The 22,021-nt window shown below is 43.7% G+C and overlaps 1 protein-coding gene across 3 annotated transcripts in view; it reads left to right on the forward strand.

Moving 5' to 3' along the window:
• The window catches only part of LOC144791850 (putative cation-transporting ATPase 13A4), a 395,602-nt gene that overhangs the window by 343,350 nt on the left and 30,231 nt on the right, over positions 1 to 22,021 (forward strand). For 2 of the 3 annotated variants that reach the window (XM_078666633.1, XM_078666634.1), the window contains 4 exons: positions 715 to 757; positions 1,307 to 1,416; positions 16,061 to 16,157; positions 20,248 to 20,320. In XM_078666633.1, the coding sequence (XP_078522759.1) occupies positions 715 to 757; positions 1,307 to 1,416; positions 16,061 to 16,157; positions 20,248 to 20,320 (323 nt within the window). The remainder of the gene's footprint in view (positions 1 to 714; positions 758 to 1,306; positions 1,417 to 16,060; positions 16,158 to 20,247; positions 20,321 to 22,021) is intronic. The other variant, XR_013602482.1, reaches the window with a different exon arrangement.

The raw sequence follows: 22,021 nt of genomic DNA on the forward strand, positions 1-22,021 counted from the left end.
TCTGCAGCCCCCCATGCCAGGGGGCCCGAACAAAAGGAGGCCCCCTTCGGGACTGTGCACGGGCAGTGGGCCCCTGACCCAGGAGCTCCGCCTTCGTTTTGGTGGCTGGGGGACTCCATGTACTTTGCAGGGTTTCCCTTCAAGTTCTCTTACTCCACTGTCGCCGGGCTGCTCCCTTTCAGCCTCATAAAGGAAAATACAGTCCTCTCAGATTCCATTATGAGAATGAATATCACCCACAACTTGTGTCATTTGCATTTTAGCTGCAGAATGTTGTGCATTTTACAAGCTCAGGAAAAGAATAAAGTTCATAAGAGATATATACTACAGCCTCCTTGCCAGTGGGGTCTCTGAGGTTACAGGAGGAAGGCCTGGTAGTGTACTGTTTAAAGGAGATAAATCACTTATAGATAGATAAGGAGATGCCCCATCGCAGGTCTGAAAGCATGATTATTTTCCAAATGTCCGGTTTGCTATGGGCTGACACAGATACTTGTGAGGTCTCCTTGACTTTGTATTATCCTTTTGATAAAGTGGAGTTACAAAGATCATGGTTGCTTGTCCCAACCTATCACTGAGCAGCACGTTGTGTGGACAATTAGGAGCATGGGAATGAGAATGTAGTAAAATGATTTGTTATTCACAATGAGTGTTTTGATAAAAAAAATCAAGAGTTGAACTTCAGCCTTTACTTGTCTATCTTTTGTTTTCCAGTTACGTTGTGGGAATGTGTGGAGATGGTGCGAACGACTGTGGGGTGAGTATAAGAAGCACTTTACCTTGCCATGCTACCAAGTGACAAGTGAAGTTTACTGTTGAGGCTGCATGTCCTGGATGCATCAGTGGGAGAAGCATCTAGGTCATTAAAATAGTCACTTTGCTATTATCCAGGAATACAATTTGTTATTACTTGTGAGTGTTTAACACTGATTCCACCTCAGAACCATCTCCGATTAGGCTCCAAATCCTTCTTGCCCTTGATTGGTTGAATCCACTACTCTATAAAGTCATTGTGTGGCTACAAATGGTGTCAGGAGAAGCACAACCGGCATGTGTCAAACAACATCAGTACATTTATTTATCAGATGGACCGGCAGACATCCTGTTTGTAAGAGTCTCATCACAGGTTTAGATAGGAAGAAGGCTCTCTTTCAGGAGTGCCTTAATTTTGTTTTGCCAGTTGCTGTTTGGGGGTCTCAGAAATGTCGTACATTGCAGTGCTGATGCATTTCATATGTAAACACTATATGATATTCACAAGCTTCCTCTGGGACCAAGAACCTTTACACGAGCTTTTGTTCAACAGGCACTTAGAACGGCTCACATTGGTATCTCACTTTCGGAGCAAGAAGCGTCAATGGCTTCACCTTTCACTTCGCGAACCCCGAATATCAAATGTGTTTCTGAAGTCATCAAGTAAGTCATATACTGCATATTTTTAGTAAGTGGAAGCCACCTTGACGGACACTATCGGGAAAATTAATAACATTTATGAATTAGCTAAAAGAATTACATGAATTATTTTAATGTAATGTTATAAATGTAAAATTAATTAAAATAATAATTTTTAACACAGAAATATAAAATGTCAATGTTAGAACAGATTTACTCTTCGCAATTTTTTAAAAAAAATTCTCTATATTTGTTTTCAAAATGTTGCCATTAATACATCTTGGTTGTATGTTATGTAAATCACAATATTATAGCATCTAATAATTGATATAGTAATTTTATGTCCAGAACTTCAAAAGCCATGTAACAAGTACTACAACAGTGATTAAAAAAAACGTTAATCGCTGCCTAGATCACTTGCCAAAGACAGCAGTCTCTCAAGCTCAAACTCGTTCATAGTGACTCCATCGTGAGGCAGCGAGGTACCAATCCATGTAGTAGGCCCCTATCCGCCTTTATCCCTGACTCATTCTGAGCCTTTTCCCCTCCTCCGCCTCCCTCTGCCTTGGGTCCTACTTCCATGTTAAGTGTTAGAGCTCAGAGGAGAGCCGCTGCCCCTCCCCGGATGGGTCCAGGGAGTGTACCCTGACCCCTGCCCAGACAGCTCAACCCCTCCTGGAACCCCTCATTTTTGGAGGCGCCCCCGCTTTTGTCCTACTCTCGAAGCAGGAAACTGCCAGGTCTGCTTCTTGGCTTCACCCTTCACCCTTCTGGATATTTTTGTTTTTTATTATTTCTTTTGCTGTGACAGGAACTCAAAGGCACCAAATGATATTATGTGCTTATTTTCTGTTTTCCCTGCACAATAGGGGCTTTAGAAGGTACTTGAATTGCAACAAAAATATCAGAAAGTGCAAGAAAGTAACCCGGAGGGAACACAGAACTGCAGGGCAGAGGAGATATATACAATATTGAAAGTGTTCTTTAAAGAAGATGTGAAGGGATTTGCTATTGTTTCCTACAAGCCACGAGAAAGCCCCAGGGATATCAGCCTGAGGGGGCGAAACACATGTTGGCTGTTGATAAACGGTATATTACATATCCATTGGTAAAGCTTACCTTCAGAATATGGGATGACTCACCTTGAAATAAAAAGTGAATGTCAAACAAAGAATGGATGCTATTTAGATTTATTGCTGAAAGGGAATAGACTCCTTCTTCACCTTCAACCAGTCCATCTAATGGCACCCACCAACATGTACATAGCAGAGTCTTTCATTGGAAGACCCGTGTACACATATTTGGTTTACAATGTGCATCCATTGTATCCTTTAGCACACCCTTCTACCAGCCGTACAAAATGTAGTCAATATGGGAGTCGTCAATGCAGTCATCCCCCCACAGATGGAGGTCATCATTCTTGGTTTCGATAGTGGTCAAAAAGCATTCCCAGCTCTTCACCAATTCACCCCTACCTCCCTGTCTCATAACCCCTCATACTGCACTTAAGTCTGCCATCAACCATTTCTTCACCTTGTGTAGCCAGGATGCCCATCTAGGAGCTACTCTGCCTTACATCCTATAAATATATTCCTCTTGGCTGAGACCAAAGGCAAATCTATGAATGAACACATGATTACTGTTTTTTTGGTTTGTTGTCTCAGTCCTAACAGACAAACCAAGGGGTTCATGGGTAGCACCTTCCACGATATTTCTGCTGATATTTTGGTGACAGTAGCTGAATAGGATTGGATTTGTGGGCGCTCGTACACCGTGTGATAGTCAGCTTGTATCAATTGCATTTGTGCACAATCTTTTTCCTAGGCACTTTTAAAATGCTCGATTTCACTTCGTAGACTTACCACAGCTACCCGATCCACGAATGATCCCTTCACCTTCACACTCACTATTGTTTTTTCGGATTGCATCTCAGGTTCTTGTTTTACACTCAGGATTTTGCATTTCTTTCTTAGACACTGCCCCCTGAAGAAGAGCCCAGGCTCGAAATGCATCGGCGTGACTACTACAACGTTATGCCACTGCTGTAATTACAATCATTATGTGTGTACAAATATCTTGGATTTGTCTACAATCTCGACTTCAAACAGAACATATGAATTAATATGATTCTACAAATGAAATAATTAAATACTTGGTGACATCAACCAGATTAAGTTTGGACATTTGAACTTTTTAACTTCAGCAGCTCCAGAGTCTGCACATAGGAGTGCTCAAGTTTCTCCCCTTACACATGTAAGGCAACTCATTTTCTTCAACATTCCAATGAGCTCATTGGAATGTTCCCAGGGATAGGATTCCTCAGAAATGTGGTTTCTAAGAACTTTACGCTTGTTTGACGAATCTCCACTGAACATTGTAGACCTATTCCTCTTTATAGATTAGCTGAGTTTGCAAAGTTTCATAGAAATGCTCAAAGGGGTCCCAAGAAAAAAGGATTTCCCTAAACGTTTTGGGCACCCATGCATTTCCCATAGACTTTGTACTCATGTGTAGCATGAAAACGTCAAGACGGATTTTATTTAAATTTGGCAGGATTAAACATCTACTACTAAACTGAGAAAATTCCTAATTTTAATACTTTCGGTATTCACAGAAGGCATTTAGGAGTCCTAAAGTTAGGAGTCCTAACTTTACTACTACTAAATTGAGAAAAATCCTAATTTTAAGGCTTTCGGTATTCACAGCAGGCATTTAGGAGTTCTAAAGTAAGGAGTCCTAACTTAACTACTACTAAATTGAGAAAAATCCTAACTTTAAGACTTTCGGTATTCACAGAAGGCATTTAAGAGTCCTAAAGTTAGGACTCCTAACTTCTGTGAATACCGAAATGAGTAAGTGCCTTCTGTGAATACCAAAATGGTAGTAAGGTTAGGATTTTGTCTTAAGTTAGTTCTGTGAATCGGGCCCCATGTGTGTCGATCATCATTACAAAATGTAATTTAAATACTTCAGGTAGCTGGTGAAGCTCTTCCACAGGAGCCCGAAGTGAAATCAAAATGGCCATCAGCAGAGACATCTTAAGAATGTTGGGGGCATTGGGCCAAACGTATTTTAGGGGCTCCTGTTCGAAATAGATATGAATTTATGATCCAATTCAGCTCTTTTGCGCCCTCTTTTGCCTGGTCACTGACAGTGCACTGGCATACTTGCCCAAATTATTAATGTGTTTACCTATATTATTCAGGGAAAGACATGTGTTTTCAATATTGTCACACATCAGAAGCTCACTAATGTTACTGCAAATAATCTCTGGGACACCCTCTCATTTGTCATATGGGATGAACTGTTTGATTTTACAGAAACATTTTTATGAATGTTTCATGAAACATAAACAGATTCTCATTCACCATCCACAATAAAAAAAAATAACAGAGAATGGTATTTAAAACAATCTGTTTAAGGATTGTGCAAGGTAATTAGGGTAAGATACTCTTCAGAACAGAGTTGGCTCTATCAGGGGGGCCCCTGAAAAGCAGGGTCCCTGGGCCAGAGCCCACTTTGCCCATGCCTTAAAACGACTCTGGCCAACTGTGTGAAGACATGCTAGAGCTGTCCTCAGAACCCGACCACCGCTGTGCTAAACAGCTCAAGCATATGCGCAGACTGGGAACGGTTAAAATGGTGACAGGTAGAAAAAATATATTTATACGTTTCTAAGTGGTATATTTACAAGAACTACCACTACTTGCGTTAGCGTTAGTTAGCAGCAGTTTTCTTAATGTGGCCATCACCGAAAACTATTCCCCTGTTAGCAATGTATTTACAATACGTTGTTACATGCCGATAGTTTCAGGTAACCGCTGTGAAAACTGCTGCTAACACTAGCTTGAAGGCAATACAAATTCTTACGTTAGTGGGTAAAAACTGACGAAAGGCCAATTTATGGGCAAAAAACTCACATTAGTAAGCAGAACTCCACCTTTTTTGCCTCTAGCGGCAAAAATAGCCAATAATTCCACCTCCAATAAAAAAAAAAAAACAATGGACTGCAGAATGGAGCAGCCAGGGACAAGTGCAGCACATATCAAACCCCCCAACAGCCAGAATGACCAGCCAGAGTCCCAGGGGAAGAGGAAATGCAGAAGCAGGGCTGCATATATGAAAAGAGCCTCATCGGTGGGGAAAACCTGTCATGCATCATTTTTATAGCGCCCTCCTCGCAAAACCATGGCAGCCAAAACGTTGAAAGTACTGACAATCCGTGGGCTTGTAGGCCTTGCTATGCCTGCATCTTGGACCTGGAGTGTAATGCGTGGGTGCTGTGGAGTTTCTGGGCTGTGTTGGTAGACATTGAGGTGTCGGTGATCAACCTTACCTGGTGGTGAAGTCTGCCAGGTCGCGTGGAGACACGTTGCTGACCTGTGTGAGAAGACTGCCTGGTGCCCCTTAGAACAGTGAATGGGAGAGGCGCTTCTGTGCACCAACGTAGGGAGGTTGCATCCCATACCACGTGCCACCACAACACTGGGGTGCACGGAGGGGATTACCAATGGTAGGCCGCGCCTCTCTGCATCACATCCCAGAGGATACTGCTGTGGTCGGACGCTGTGGAGTGCGAGGCCCCTGAGCTGTGCCGAACTTGTGTGGCAGTCGCACTGCCACTTCACCCATAATGGGGCCTTGCTACATCACCTCCATTAGGAGGTAACCCAGCAGACTTGGTGGTGTTTGTTGTACCCAGGCTTGTGAAATCTTGCCTGGCTGATGCTCATGCAGGCTGAGTCACTGATTCCAAGAGAGCACGGTGTATTGCGCCACACTCTCAATGTCTAGGTGAGGAGAAGGTGGGACGTGTAGTAAAGGAGGCCCAGGAGTCCAGTCTGGCCCAGGCATAGCACCTTTGGGTGACGCACCCCCAGTGGTGGCTCCTCTCTGTGGTGGAAGAGCATTGCCCCACTGCTTTCAAGCAGTGCAAGAAGAGGAAACATAACATGATGATAACTTTCTGATATTCTCATGCTATGTTTCCTTTACGGGCAGGAAGGTGGGTGGGACTGCTCTACTCACAGAGCAGGGCAGGGACGGAGTGGTATGCCTACTCAAGTGCGCAATGACTGTTTGGTCGGTCCTCTCAGGCAGCCCAAAGCAGTCAAGCTCACTTCCCTGTTCGCAATGCAGGCTGCATTACAGCCTGCATGGAGAATATGCCCACCTCTGCAGTCCCTGGCTGAACTTCTTTTCATGGCGCTCAAAAACAATCACAACGCTGCATTGCAGTATTGTGATTAGCTTAGAGAATGGAGCCTGGCTGCCTGCTTCTTGTTCCTGAAAGCAGACTCAGGAGAGCAGGAGCACAAAAGATGCGTCACCCGGCCTCGAGGGAAGATTTTTTCAAATATACTTACAACCCCCACCTCTGTGTCCCATACCCCTCCAGTTTCCTTTCATGGGTTTCCCACCTCCCAGCTGTCCAGCCCCCCCTCAGCATTACTTAATGGCTGCCGCTGTGCCGCCATGCTCAGCGGGTGTACCATGGTTTGCCAAAGGCAAGCCCGCCTGCGTCATTCTGCCCCTTCCTCTAGGACACTCCACTGCTACGTCACCAGCACCCTCCTCACCATCAACCCTGGATGCCACACCGCCTCCCATCTATCATCACTGTAGTATTCCCTTACACCCTGTGCCTGCCAAAACTGCAAATGCACCTTCTGCCACATCAGCACACCAGCGTCTCCTGCCACCCGGCCAACCAACAGCGCAGCCGACCGCACGCAACAGAAATCTGGGACCTCCTCAACACCAGCTCTTCACACATTGCCTTGTTCACGGAAACCTGGACCAACCTCTGCTCTGGATCGGGCATCATCATCCCCATACACGATGGCTACAAATTCTCCCACATGGACCACCCCGAGTACCCAGGAGGAGGCATTGACATTGTCTAAAAACGCACACTCCAACTGACCACACACTCTAAAAACCTGACGGCTACCATGGCACACCTACACTTCCAGATCAGGACCAACCCCAACCCCACCCTCTTTAGCACCCTCATTCACAGACATCCCAGCCCATGAACCCCCATTCACTGATGCAATTGTAGACCTCATCGCATCCCAGGCTCTCCCATCCACTGACTACATCCTACTTGGAGACAACAACTTCCACCCGGACAATCTTGGTGACCAGAACACCACCACCCTCCTGGAGAACCTCACCCACATCGGACTCAAGCAGCTAGTCACTGCACCAACCCACCTAGCTGTGCACAAGCTCAACCATGTCTTCTATGCCAGCATGAACTTCAACTACAGCCACACCACAAATTTTCCTGGACCGACCATCATAGTATACATCACGCCTTTACCATACCCACCGTACACCACCGCCATCATTGCCCCCTAGCCGCAGTTAGATCAAGGCCATCAAAGAACTTGTTAGCAACTACCTCAGCACCACTACTCTGCCAATGCTTACAGACGCCAAAACCGCAGTGCATAAACTCCACGGATGGAGCTCCAATTGTGCCGACACCCTGGCAGCTCCTCCATGTCAGTGTACAGAGCATCTGGGGGTCGCTTGCCACTGCGTAAGGTGTCAGCAGACACCCTTGCAGCCAAACTGGTCTCTGTACAAAGTGAAGCAGCTATGAATATGCGTGACCTTTTGAACCCCCATGCCACATTATACCTGCATTAGGTAGGATGTATGCAGGGTGGGCATTTCCACACAACAAAGCCTCGTAGGAGTGGCGTAGTGAAATCTATGAGATTTCACTGTGACAATTCTAGGACGCCACTGCATCAAAACCTTACGCCTGCCTCATGGTGGGCGTAAGGGTGACACTGTGCCATAGGGATAGGTGTGCCCCATGCAATGCTGGAGTTACGTCATGCTTGCAAAACAATTACAGCAATGCCTGACTTTAGCGCTGAGAGATACGTCAGGAATACTAACATATCTGTAAATCTGTGCGACATGGAGCGCCGTACAGTAAATAGGTACAAAAGGGGGTGGTGATGGACGGAGCATCTGAACCAATCAAACACTCACACCCAGTCAAAAGATCTGGGTTTGATCCATCACCGTTCTTTAGCCCACTCTACCACCCCAGTTCAGACATGGCTATATGCAAATCAGTCTGACCCTGTGCCTCATGGGAACAGTCCAGCCCGAACTGCCAAGCCATGCCTTCCCTGGACCGGAAACAAGCTTCCGAGGACCGGTTTCTGGCATTTCAGCCGTCTTCAGCCCGGCTTGCTTGAATCCAGTGGCAAAGTGAGTAGGGGACTCACGTCTGAGCATACCCTGCCACACTTATGGCGAACAAAGCGGTACAAAAGGGGGTAAATACAGCGCATCCATGGTGTCGCAAGGAGGGCACAGTGAGAAGTGTGTGAACACTCTTTTGTTGCAGCGATGCAACACCTTTCATGCATGAGGCCCAGGACTGCACGCTACCTTATTGTGGGGCGCATTTCTGAGCTAATGTTTTAGAGCAAGGCAGTGCAGCAATAATCTTTGCTGCGCTGTCCAGCACCAAAACCTGAGAAATGAGGCCCTAAGTGTTTGCACCAATTTTAAGACCAGCTATTTTCTGGTCTTAAAAATCTGCCTCTAACTTAACGTGGAGGCAGTTTTTTCATTTTGCACCATACAAGGAAATATGTGTAAATATCACAAAGTGGGTTTAGCGGCAGCATTTTCATAGGAACGCCCACCTTGCATCTCATTTTCCGTAACTCTTGCAAACAGAAGTGGCGATATTTAAAATTCATGGTTTCACCAGAAAAGTGCTGCTAACTGTAGTTAGGGGCAACTTGTAAATCAGGTAATAAAATAATAGCCGCTGTAAAGTAAAAAAATTGATGCCCAGCGGTGTTAAGTCCTTGTTTTTTTTAAATGTATGGAGTGCAAAATACAGCGTAATACGTTATATTTTACAATATAGTGTGCCACAGTACATTTTCTATTTTATTATAATTAATCATGTATAAAGCAGTCTACCAGAACCCTAGTAATACCTACAAATTACTGCTTGACAAATGTTCAGTTCTCCCTTTAATAAAGTGGTAATTAGTATTTAATAACAATAAACACTACAGCTTACCTATATCTAATACCATAGCCCAGAATGCAACAAAACACAGACACACATTGCTAAAAACCACATGACAGATTTTTACCTTTAGCAAACACAGCCTTTAGCCAATCACATGCTAACTTCTCATTCACATGCATTGCAGTATACTTTAAACTTACCTTGGTTTACCATGGCACAATATATAACTATGTTTCTTATAAACCTATATCTTTAGCGCTATGTATACTACTCCCAAATACTGACAAAAATTACCATTTACGCTTTATAAATTATGTATATAGCTTGCATTTTACATCTACATCCGTTCACACAATTTCAAGCTATATGTTTAAATTTCCACACTCCACTCTACCTCACTCCACTATTTGTCATTCCACTCTACATTAATCCACTGCATGCCACTCCACTCTACACTAGTACACTCTATGCCACTCTATTCTTTTACACTCCATTCTATGCCAGGCCACTGTACGCCCCTCCACTCTTCGCTACTCCACTTTACGATATTCGACTGTAGGCAACTCCAAACTAACACTGCAATCTATGCTCTTTTACTATATGTCACTCCACTGTATGTCACTTAAGTGAACACCACTAAACTGTACGCTAGTCCAGTGTTCGCCACTCCACTCTGACAATCTACCATATGCTATTACACTGCACTGCTCCACTCTATGCCACTCAACTCTTTACCATTCCAATCTAAGTACTATACCCTGCGCTGTTCCACTGTACAATACTCCACTCAACGCTACTCCACTGTATGCCACTACACTGTATGTCACTGCACTGTAAGACAGTAAACTCAATGTTATTCCATTGTATACTACTCCACTGTACCCCATACCAGACCACTATACGTTAATCCACTGTACACCCCTCCACTCTACATCACTCAACTGTATGCTATTACACTCTACCCAACTCCATTCTATGACATTCCAGTTTATGCCACTTCACTGTATGCACCTTCACTCTACAACACTCCACTGTACGTTATTACTCACAACGCCACTCCATTCTATGACATTCCAGTCTACGCCTCTCCACTGTATGCTACTCCACTATATGCCACTGAATATCACTCCTCTCTAAATCACTACACTCTACACTATTCCACTGTATGCCACTCCACGGTGTGCTATTGCACAGTATGCCACTACTGTCTACCCCACTACACTCTACTGCGCTTATCCCTGCGACACTCAACTCCAATATATTCCACTCTACATCACTACACTCTACTCCACTCCACTGAGTGCCACTCCACTATATGCTATTCCACTCTATGCCACTCTACTCTACACAACTCCACTCTGCCCCCTCTAGTGTACTCTGTTCTGCTGTAAACCATTCCACTGTATGCTACTCAACTTTAAGCCACTCCAATCTTTCCAATTCCACTGTCCATTCTACCACACCTCACTCTGCCACTGCTCTGTGCACCACTCCACTGTATGCCATTTCACTGTATGTCGCTCCACTGTATGACTGTACAGCCTACGCCACTACACTGTACACCAATCCAGTCTACACTACTCCACCATACGCAACTCCCCTGTATGACACGCCCCTCTATGCTATTTATCCCACTGTATGCCATTCCACTCTACTCCACTCCACTCTATGCATCTCTGCTATACACTATTCCGTTGTACACTATTCCACTGTATCACCCTCTCCTCTACACCACTCAATTCTACCTCATTCCACTCTCTGCCACTCCACTATATGCCAGTCTATGCCACTCCAGATTACACTACTCCACTCTAATCTATTTTACTGTATGCCACTGAAATGTACCTCACTCCACTGTGTCACTGCACTCTACACTACTTCACTGTATGCTATTAGTCTACCACTCCCCTACTTTTGCACCAATCCACTCCTCACCACTCCACTGTAAGCTATTTTACTTTACGCCTCTACACTCTATTTAACTACACTCTTCAAAAGCTCCAATGTATTCTGTTCCACCCTATGCCACTCCAATGTATGCCAGTCCACTTTATCACTCCCAGATACTGTATTCCACTGTATGCAACTGCACTCTTTACCACTAAACTGAACACTATTTGACTCTATGCTACTCCACTCCACTCTACCCCACTCCACTGTACGCCACTACACTGTGTGCAACTCCACTGTACCCCACTCCACACCACTCCACTGTACACAACAAACTCTATTCCACTCAAATGTACAACATTCCAAGCTACCACACTTTAGTGTATGCCACTCCAGCGTAAACTACTCCACTGTACGCTAGTTTAGTGAACACCAGTCTATTGTAGGCTATTCCACTGTATGCAACTCCATTCTACTCCCCTTCCCTGTATTCCACTCTACTTTATGCTATTCCACTGTATGCCACTCCAGTCTACAACATTCCACTGTACTCTGTGCCACTCGATTCTACACTACTCTATTGGATGCCACTCCAATCTAAGCCACTCCATGATATTTCACTCTACCCTACCCTACTCTATTGTACTCCACTCCAGTGTATACAAGTACATTGTACGGAACTTAACTGTATGATAATCCACTGTACGCTATTCCACTCTATGGTGGTGCACAATGTACCCCATTCCTATTTTTGATATTCCGTTGTATGCCACTCCACTCTACACCACTCCGCTATACACTATTTCCTTTAAGTCACTCCCCTGCAAGTAGCCCACTCTACCCCACTTCACTGTACACCAATTCAGTCAATGACATTCCATTAAATGCAATTCCACTGTACACCATGTGTGTACGCCACTCCACTGTATGCTACACTATTGGACACCACGCCAATCTACAACACACCATTTTACATTATTCTACTGTATGCCATTCCACTGTACACCACTCCCCCCAACGGCACTGTTTACCACTCCACTCTACAGCACTACATGCCACTCCACTGTAGCACACTGTACCACACTCTAGTCTACTCTACCTCACTCCACAGTACAATACTGTACTTCACTCTATGCCACTAAACTGTACTCTACAACAGTTTCACACACTCTACAACATAGCACACCACTCCACTGTATGATACACCATTTCACTCTGTAATTCGTTACTCCACTGTATGCTACACCAGTGTAGTACACTCCACAGCACTCTACTTCACGCCACTCCACTCAACTACATTGTAGAACAGTTTAGCCCACTGAATGCTACTGTAAGACACTCCAACGAATGCCACTCCACTCAACAAAACCCTACTATGCTCAGTGCCACCATACAACACCGGTCTACACTGTATGCCCCTACATTGCACTGTGCAGTACTCTATGCCATTCTACAACACTCTACTCAACTCTATGCCTCTCACCTACACTCCACAACACCCAACTCCACGACACTATACGAGTCCACTGTATGACACTCAATTGTACTGTATGATACACCACTCAACAATACTCCACTCGCTATACGACATACCATTCCTCTCCACTGTATAATACTTTACTCCACTGTACACAATGCCACTGTACAATACTACACTCTACTGTATGCCACGGCACAGCAATAGACTCGGACACTACTCTGCATGACACTGTAATTTACTATGCTCTACACACTCCATGCTTGACTCTATGATTTGAAACAAATTTGTGTTAAAAAATAAAAACATTCTGATTTAGCGAAAAAACAAAAGTTTGAAGCTTTGTTATAGGTAGGAACATGTTGTTAATTATCTATCTACAAACCCAACTTAAACTATACAAATAAGGGACATTATAAAGCTATAGTTATAACTTACCTTTATAATTTATGCACCACTAGTTAGAACTTACATTGATAACTTCAGCACCACCTTCAATTTACTATGTCATGCACCTCGGTGCACATTCTTCCTGCATTAATTGCCACAGTAAAATAATATATAACTCCCCAAATGTCATCATTGCAGATGTCAAAAGTCTTATTGTGACTGCTTAGATTTTACATGCTATAAATAATATACTATGCAAGGGTATAACCAGTGCATGGAGAAAGGGTGAGTGTTTTTCCTTTTGAAATGTAATTCTATTCCACAGACCACTCCTAGATATTTTTTAATAAATAATGCACCACTTTTTCCGCTGTATTGATAGACGAGGGATCAATCTTTTGAAGATACCACCACAGATTATGGGTCAGATGTACTATGCCTGCTTGCTGTTGCAAAACATGGGTTTTAGGAGCTGTAACAATTTTTCCTTCCCTACTTCAGAAAATAATGTTTCAATAGTTTTTCCACATTCAATTGTGGTTTTAAACCATAGATGAGTTACTTACCCCCAAGTTTGGTGGTAACTGATTCACAAAGGGTAAGCGGTGCTCCCTCGGGCACCTTCGTGAATCAAGGCCAGTGACCCTGGGGGGGCAGGCACTTGTGCCTTTATTCGACTCCTCCTGCTTTTAAAAAGAAATGCTTCGCATTTTGCATATCAAATGAAGGGGACAGAGGTATGCTGTGTCTTGCAAGCCCCCATCCTGACATTGGCAGCCAATCAAAGGGGATCACAAACTGTGACCTGCCTAATTAATATTAATTAGGCAGTTCCTGTTATGAACCCCCTATAATGGCCAAATTTAAAAGTGACCTATTAGTACCTAGCGCACATTATAAATTGCATTCCCACTCATAAACCAGTCACTGTGCAACTTGGACATCCCTAATTTGAATGATAAACATGGTCCAAAAGTCTCTGCACCTTTACTCAACTTTACACCTGAATGAGGTGGCACTAGATTTGTTATGTGGACAAGGTATATTGCAGTGTAGAGGTGAGAAGAAGTTGCCCATTGTCTTTAACAAACAATTGGTAACTGGAAAACACAGCACTTACAATTCTGTCAGTTTCACATATAAGTAGTGTACCAACACTGTGGTGCTTTGTCCTAAATTTGTGGTAGGAGAAATTTGCATTCAAGCATACGACAGATCTTTAATGGTTACTAGTTAATGGTTAATAGGAATGGTTCCATTCCTAAGAATTATAGACCTATTTCCCAGGTCCCCTTTCTGGCAAAAGTGTTAGAACACCATGTACTGAGGACACTCTACTCCAAGCAAGACAGGCGGGTTTTAGAGCCCATCATAGCAATGAGCTCTTGATGTTGTTGCCGGTTCTTAATGAGCTAAGAGCTATGGCTGACAACAAACAACCGAGTGCCCTGGATTTTATTAGACCCATCAGCTGCATTCAGTACGGTCAGCCATAAAAAGTGCTGTCCCGTCTTCTTGACCTGGGCATCAGCGGGCTAGCACATCAATGGCTAGAATAGTTTCTATCAGACCGGACTCAGAGGGTTCAGTTGGGTGAGTATACTTCAGCTAAGGGCACTCTTTCCTGCGGCGTTCCTCAGGGGTCCACATTATCCCCGCTCCTCTTTAATATCTGTTTGCAACCCCTGGTGGAGACCCTGGCCCATATGGACTGCCGAGTCTTCAACTATGCTGATGACACCCAACTCCTCACCTGGATCAGCAACTCTAGCCAGGCCCAGGAATTGGCGCAAAAACTGCTCAGTTTCACAATGAATTGGATGACGCCGAATTCTCAGAAAATAAACCCTGACAAGACTGAGCGCTTGTCGTTCCCTCAAAAATCAGCCCCTGGTGTGACCTTTTATTGCCACCAGAACTGGGTACCGCCCCGTACCAGTCCTGGTTGTAAAAAGTCTTGGCATAAAAATTGACTTCGAGCTGTCCATGTCCAGTCAGGTTACCATGGTGGTGGGAACCTGCGTAGGACTGTTGAGGCAGCTACAAAAACTGCCCCTCTTCTCTCAACGTCCTCACTACAAGCAATTGTCTCTGCCACTGTTATCTCTAAGCTAGACTATGGGAATGCCCTTTATATCGGCCTCCCCCAGAGTCTTATCAAAAGACTGCAGGTAGTGCAGAATGATGCGGCCAGGCTCATTTTCAGACTTCCCCGAAGGACCCGCGCTACCCCATTACTCCATAAATTGCACTTGCTCTCCATCAAACAGAGAGCTCAATTCAAAGGCTTCTTTATTGCTCGCAAAGCAATTTATGGCCAAGCACCAGTGTATATAAAGGAATGCCTAGAAAAATATGTTACTGGCAGGACACTACGATCATCTGAGGCCTGCCGTCTAGTCCTTCCCCGTTATATCACCAAATCCAATGAGGGCAGAGCGTTCTCCATCTTGCTCCCACACATCTGAAATAATCTACCTGAGTACCTTCGTAGAGAAGCGGTCTTCCTCACATTTAGGAAACAACTCAAAACACTCCTATTCAGAAAGCTGTTAACCAGTGTGTAGCTTCCGCTTGTTGTCTTGTGTTTCCAGTCTTTTCGCCAGTGATTTTGGGCACGCTCTATAAAGGCACTTAGAGACCTGAAGGTGATTTTGCGCTATATAAAATGCATTTAACATAACAATAGTGTTTTCTCCACCTGTATAGCACATTGACACCCTTAGGTCCTGTAGGTGTCACTTACAGCCACAAAATGAATACGTGGTGGACTGCACTTGCCATGCACCCATGAGTTTTTTTGTTTTTGTGATTGGTAGTGGGGAAAGAAGCTTTGTAAGACTGTTTGATTGACTAATGAACAAGTGATTTTTGTGTTTTCCCACCAGGGAGGGGCGCTGTGCTCTTGTGACCTCATTTGCGGTGTTTAAGTTCATGTCCATCTATGCAGCTACAACCATGATCAACCAAGCTCTGCTCAACTGGGTATGTTTCAAACTCATAGTGGCTTCTGATATGTTCCACTTGAGACCAATCAATATTGTGGGGAGGAATCACCCAGGAAAATGTCAGGAGAGGCTTGACAGTTCATTGCCCTAAGACCTTGTAATTTATCGAAAATATGAAATATCATCAGCTAGGAATCTGTGAAGAAACAGAACCTGTCAAAATCCTTAACTCATGTTTCGTCCCCCAGGTATTACTCATCGTTTGTTAGGACAGGATAGAGAGGGTCCTCGGTGCACATAAATTGAACAGTTCAGATTACAGAAACTGTGGTTCTTCCCTTATTGTGATGCAAATGGATGCTATTTATTAGTATTTTACTTTTTAAATTTATTGAGATTGAAATGGTATTCTCATAGAAGTGATGGACATCACTCCAAGTTTGCACATGAGAATATTTGAAGATGGGAGGGTATCACTTGGAGATGGCTGATTAGGTATAATGATTGCAGTGTGAGAAACACACTCAGATAGTGCTTTACCTACACTGCAGATTGTATTCAACTCTTCTTGAAAGTCGCCTCTGCTTCAAACATCCAATGCCTCAAACACTACCTGCACAAGTTCCAGGCTTGGCTGTCCGGCATGCACCTGAAGCTAACCCATACCAAGACAGAATACCTGTTAATTGCAAAGAACAAAAAACAAGGAACAGCACAAACCTGGCTCTGTGACATGAACTTTGACAGCTTCAAGCCCCAACTTTCAGAGAATGACAAGTCAATTGAATTCACCCTCGATGATCAACCTCACTAGAGGTGGGCGAAGAATTCCGATTCCCCGGCGGAGTGTGCAGAGCTTTGCCCACTCCGTGCTCCATGCGGAGTGCGCAGTTCATCAGAACTCTGTGAAGCGACGTGGAGCGGAGTTTTTCTCTCTTGCACGGTAAGTTGGCAAGAGGTCTTAGTGAGATTTCTCAGACCCAGGCGTTCGTGGCAGGTTGCGAGAACTCGCCTTGAGAAATCTGCTGCACACTTTGAGGAAGCTGCCAATAAAGTAGAATTTTTACTTGAGCAGCAAAAAGCAGCAGTACCCTCTGTTGTGACACAGAGGGCCCGATTCACAGAACTAACTTAAGACAAAATCCTAAACTTACTACTTTCGGTATTCACAGAAGTTAGGATTTTGTCTTAAGTTTGTCTTAAGTTTGTCTTAAGTTTGTCTTAAGACAAACTTAAGACAAAATCCTAACTTCTGTGAATACCAAAAGTAGTACGTTTAGGATTTTGTCTTAAGTTAGTTCTGTGAATCAGGCCCAGAGTGCTGTTCACGCTTACTTTACAGCACGGGACAAACTCCCGGTGCTTAAAATCAGTACGAGCAGCTGGTGGAACTTTGCGGAGCGCTGCAGAGTTTTTCTGTCACTTTACGGGATTCTGTGGAGTAGAACTCTGTGTACTCTGCCCAGGCCAAAACCTCACCCTCAAGAAGCACTGTTCTAAAGACCAAGGACAGCTCAGAACCAGTTTTCTCTTCTAAAGAAAGTGAAACCCTTTCTTCTAGAACGCAACGTCAAAACTGATATTCAAATGCTCCGACTCTTGCATCTGTCTAGTGGTAATGCCCTTCTCCATGGTATCCAGGACCCCACACTGGCACCATTTAGGGACATTCTACACTCTGCACTTGTGTTTTATTCACTACATATTTGCTGATGACCTTTGTCACTGATTCTGATTAATGTTGCATAATTTGCCGGAAAAGGTTCATGAATATTCACCATATAAAATTGTGACACTTCTGATACCTTCTTTGTCACATAGAAAACAATGTGTTGGAAAAATGTGATGTCAGAAAAAGATGATTAAACAGATGTATTGCTTCAACATGCATGTGAGAAAGGGAGGACACACATGGCCCATGCACAGGCTTTTCCTTAGCTGCAAGAAACATACTCATTCATGTGCAGATTTACATCAGCAGTCACTGTACTCCAGGCAACGAGAGCTGTAAGGCAGCTCAATGTGGACCGTGTAATACATTTGACAATCTAGAAAATGCCACAAAGCAGGGGACAATCATATGGCTTGAATAATACCATGTTTATTTCCTAAAACCATTACTTCTTAAGATTCACAGTAATCATAGCAAACAGAATGTTCTCTTGGTACTTATAGTGGAAATTGTCATCTTAACCAACGCACACTATATTGCTCTCGGAAGAATGAAAGGCTCAGTGAACTCTGCCAAGATTCTAATGGAAACAAACCAGAATAATGGTGTTTACATTTAGCTGAGGAGGAAGGATCTTTTTGAAAGCTGAAAGTTCAATTTTAGCACTCATTAAATGTACTGTATAACCCCAGGTAAGAGTTGACCATTAACTTAGAAATAGAGATATATTGCGGATAGTCCAAGGACTTATGTAACCTTGGAGGCAATTGGACATTGACAAAGCTTTGGAACGAAAGCCTCAAAGACAAGAGAACCTAACGAAAGCATGCAAATGGAGGCTTTGATGACTACAAGACTCGGAGAAGAATCTAGGCATGGAAGCCTTAACGGCTGCAGAAACACAAGTATGGAAGCTGTGGGCATATGAGAATTGGAAACCTAGAGGCAAGAGGGCCTTACGATGAACCTGGAAATTGAAGCCTCAGAGGACATAGGACCTAGCGGAGAACCTGACTTGACAATGACATTATTTGAGGCAGGTATGCCTGGTGAGAAGGAGAGTTGGAAGCTCAAGGACCTGAGAAAGAACCTCATAATGAAAGCACTTGATGCATTAGAGCTGGCACTGTGAGCACAGCCTGGGAGACGGTCGAATGTCCATGATGAAGCTATAGAATCCTAGAGTAGTTTACCATCACAGCTATTGAAGGCAAGCTCAACAGGATCAACAAGCTGATGGTTGACATCCTTATAAACATCCTTATTGAGCAAAGAAGGTGTAATTAAAACACACCTTATGTTAACACTGCACATAGCTTCCAGTACTATGAGAATGCTAGCGAGCCTAACAATATCCCAGAAACCAAACTCCTTCCATTTAGCCCATTTATGTGGATTATTTCTAAAGCCAAGATGCTAAGATGCAGCATACTTGCTCCAACTTGCCAAAGAAGTGGTCCGAGAGTAAGTGTGCTTTGCTTTTTTCTCCCTCTCTATGCACTTTTTGTCCTTTATTAATGTTGTATCATGTACGGTCTAAGAAATGCATTGCTAGAAAAATGGCACTCAACTGAGATCAGAGGCGGACTGGATCCTCCAGGTTCCCCCCAAACACCGGAGAAGCATAACTGTTTGAGATCAGGAGCAGCTTCCTGTTGGTCTCTACCTGGGTCCATTGTTGTGGTTCATATCTGGAGTCCATGGCCCTAGTAGCCCTAGTAGATAACTGAGTGTGCATTGGAAGAAGTCAAGCAACATTTGTATCTAAGTTATCATTGGTGTTCTCACTTCGTAAAGCCGTTAATATGTAAATGTATAAACATGACATAAACAAGAACAACACCCATGCCCACAACTTCCACCACAAAAAGAGTGCTGTATTCTGTAGGAGAAAATTATCAAATGCTGAAGCCAGGGAGATGAAGGTTGGCATTTAAGAAAGTCAGAGAGCACATCTGTATGTGCTGCTTCCATGTTGTTGCATGACTGTGCCATCGTAAGAATCCAGTTGCGTGTATTATTCTGCTCATCCATCATGTGTATGTGTTAACATTGATCAACAGTGCATGTGATCAGCAGTCCCCATCACTCACTGGTCAGCTGTTGATGAGGTCCTGCAGCTGAGATCTTCTCATTTACCTCCACTGTCTTGTCCTGCTTTTGAATTCTGTCACCCAACACAGCTGTGCACAAATGCTCACAAAACAATCTTTTTTGAATTTAGCATCCAAGTGCACAGCTGTATTGTTTAATCTCTAGACTGAATCATTAGAGTGATGTCATATTTGTGGGCTTCTCATATATACTCATTGAACCTGAAAATCTGAAGTTATTAATTAAATTGCACAATATATCTTCTCTTGATGCACAATGAGCTAATTATAAGTGCATTAATATTCACAATATTAAAATGTTTTTTTTCTTTTTCTCTACTGGTTTTCTTCCATTACTACAGCACTTTGGAAACCTTGGAAGTTGCCAGTACCTCATTATTGATGTGGCGATCCAAATATTTGTGTGCTTAACAAGTACGATTCTACACTCTGTTCAAAATGAATTGTGATATATTCTTATTGCCTGATATTCAAAAATGCAGTTTGTGGCAGCCACATTCCACTTTTGTGTGCATGGAATTTCCCAAACCTGTGTATTACACATCAGCAAATACATTTGAAAATATGCAACTGGTTACAGTATTTCAATATTGATCTGCTCAATGGCCTCACAAAGAACCAGGCTACTGGCCGAGACTGAGACACCAGAGGCCAATTGTAAAGGAGATGTCAATTGTGGTGTCTCCAAATGGTAGTATATTTGGTATCCGGCCACACAAACACACTCACAGCCCTAAATTCCTACACTCACACAAAAACAAACACATGCGCACACACACACACACAAACACACAATTATATCTACATGCATCAGCTCAGATGGACATACACTCTTGGAAACAAGTGCATTCACATGTCCACACACATGCACATGCATCTACATGTGTTAATCTTTTATATTAACAGGGAAGTGTCGATGAGGAAGGCTCAGCCAATTAAAGTAAAGAAATGGAAAAGGGATCTCAGAACAATAAACTCTGATGAACTTGCTGCCCATTGTAAATCGGCCCTCACCTCCCAAGCTGACTTGGTTGAGGTGCAGTCACTCACCGACTCCTACAATTCGACCATCTCCAACATCATGGATGCCATTGCTTCAATCCAACAAAAAAATGCCACAACAAAAATATCCAAACCCTGGTATAATGACAACTTAAACACGGAATGCCGCAACCTTAGGGCAGTTGAATGTTCCTGGTGATCCAATCCCTCCCTGGACCAACTAAATCTCCTTAGAGAGGCTTGGAGCCTCTACAACAAACAAATTAAGATCGCTAAGGCTGACTACTTCAGACACCAACTGGATCAAGTGGCAAACTGCCCCAAGATACTTTTTGAATTGGTCAAACAGCAATCAGTCGTAGGTCCAAACCACTCTGACCCACGTGGCAACCCACCCTCTAGCGACGAGCTTGCTGCTTTCTTAACTGAGAAAGTTAGGCTTGTATCCATTGATCTTGTCTCTAAGAAGGCCCTACTACCTTCTGCCAGGGCCATTTCACCCCTTGACCTCTTAGAAACGCACAGATCTACCAGCCTGATCAACAAAAACAATGCTTCATAGGGCACCTTTACCTCATTCAGTGAAACAGACATCAACAAGATCCTTCAGAATATCAACCCATCCAACCACTTCAGTGACCCGTTGCCCCCGGCTATATTAAAAAAAATCAAGAATGTACTCATCCCCTCCTGGACAAGGATTGTAAATGCTTCTCTTTCACAAGGCACCATCCCTGATTGCCAAAAAGGAGCCCAGGTATCTCCTATTCTAAAATAAATGAACGCAGAAAAAGCTGATCTCAAAAACTTCCGCCCTATCTCCAACATCCCCACCCTAGCGGAACTCATAGAAAAATGCGTACAATCTCAACTTTCTGCTCACATAGAGAATTACCAACTTCTTGACAGCATCAATCTGGCTTTCGAAAGGGGCACAGCACCGAACTGGCTCTCACTCACGTTATGGATGACATTTAAAAAATGCTTGACCAAAACAAATGTGGCCTCCTGATCCTCCTTGAACTTTCCTCCAAATTCGACACGGTTAATGTTGACAACCTCTTTGCCATTTTGAAAAATAGGATGGGCTTCTCTGATCCGGTGCTACAATGA

Source organism: Lissotriton helveticus, chromosome 11 (genome assembly GCF_964261635.1).
Source record: "Lissotriton helveticus chromosome 11, aLisHel1.1, whole genome shotgun sequence".
Classification (NCBI taxonomy): Eukaryota; Metazoa; Chordata; class Amphibia; order Caudata; family Salamandridae; genus Lissotriton; species Lissotriton helveticus.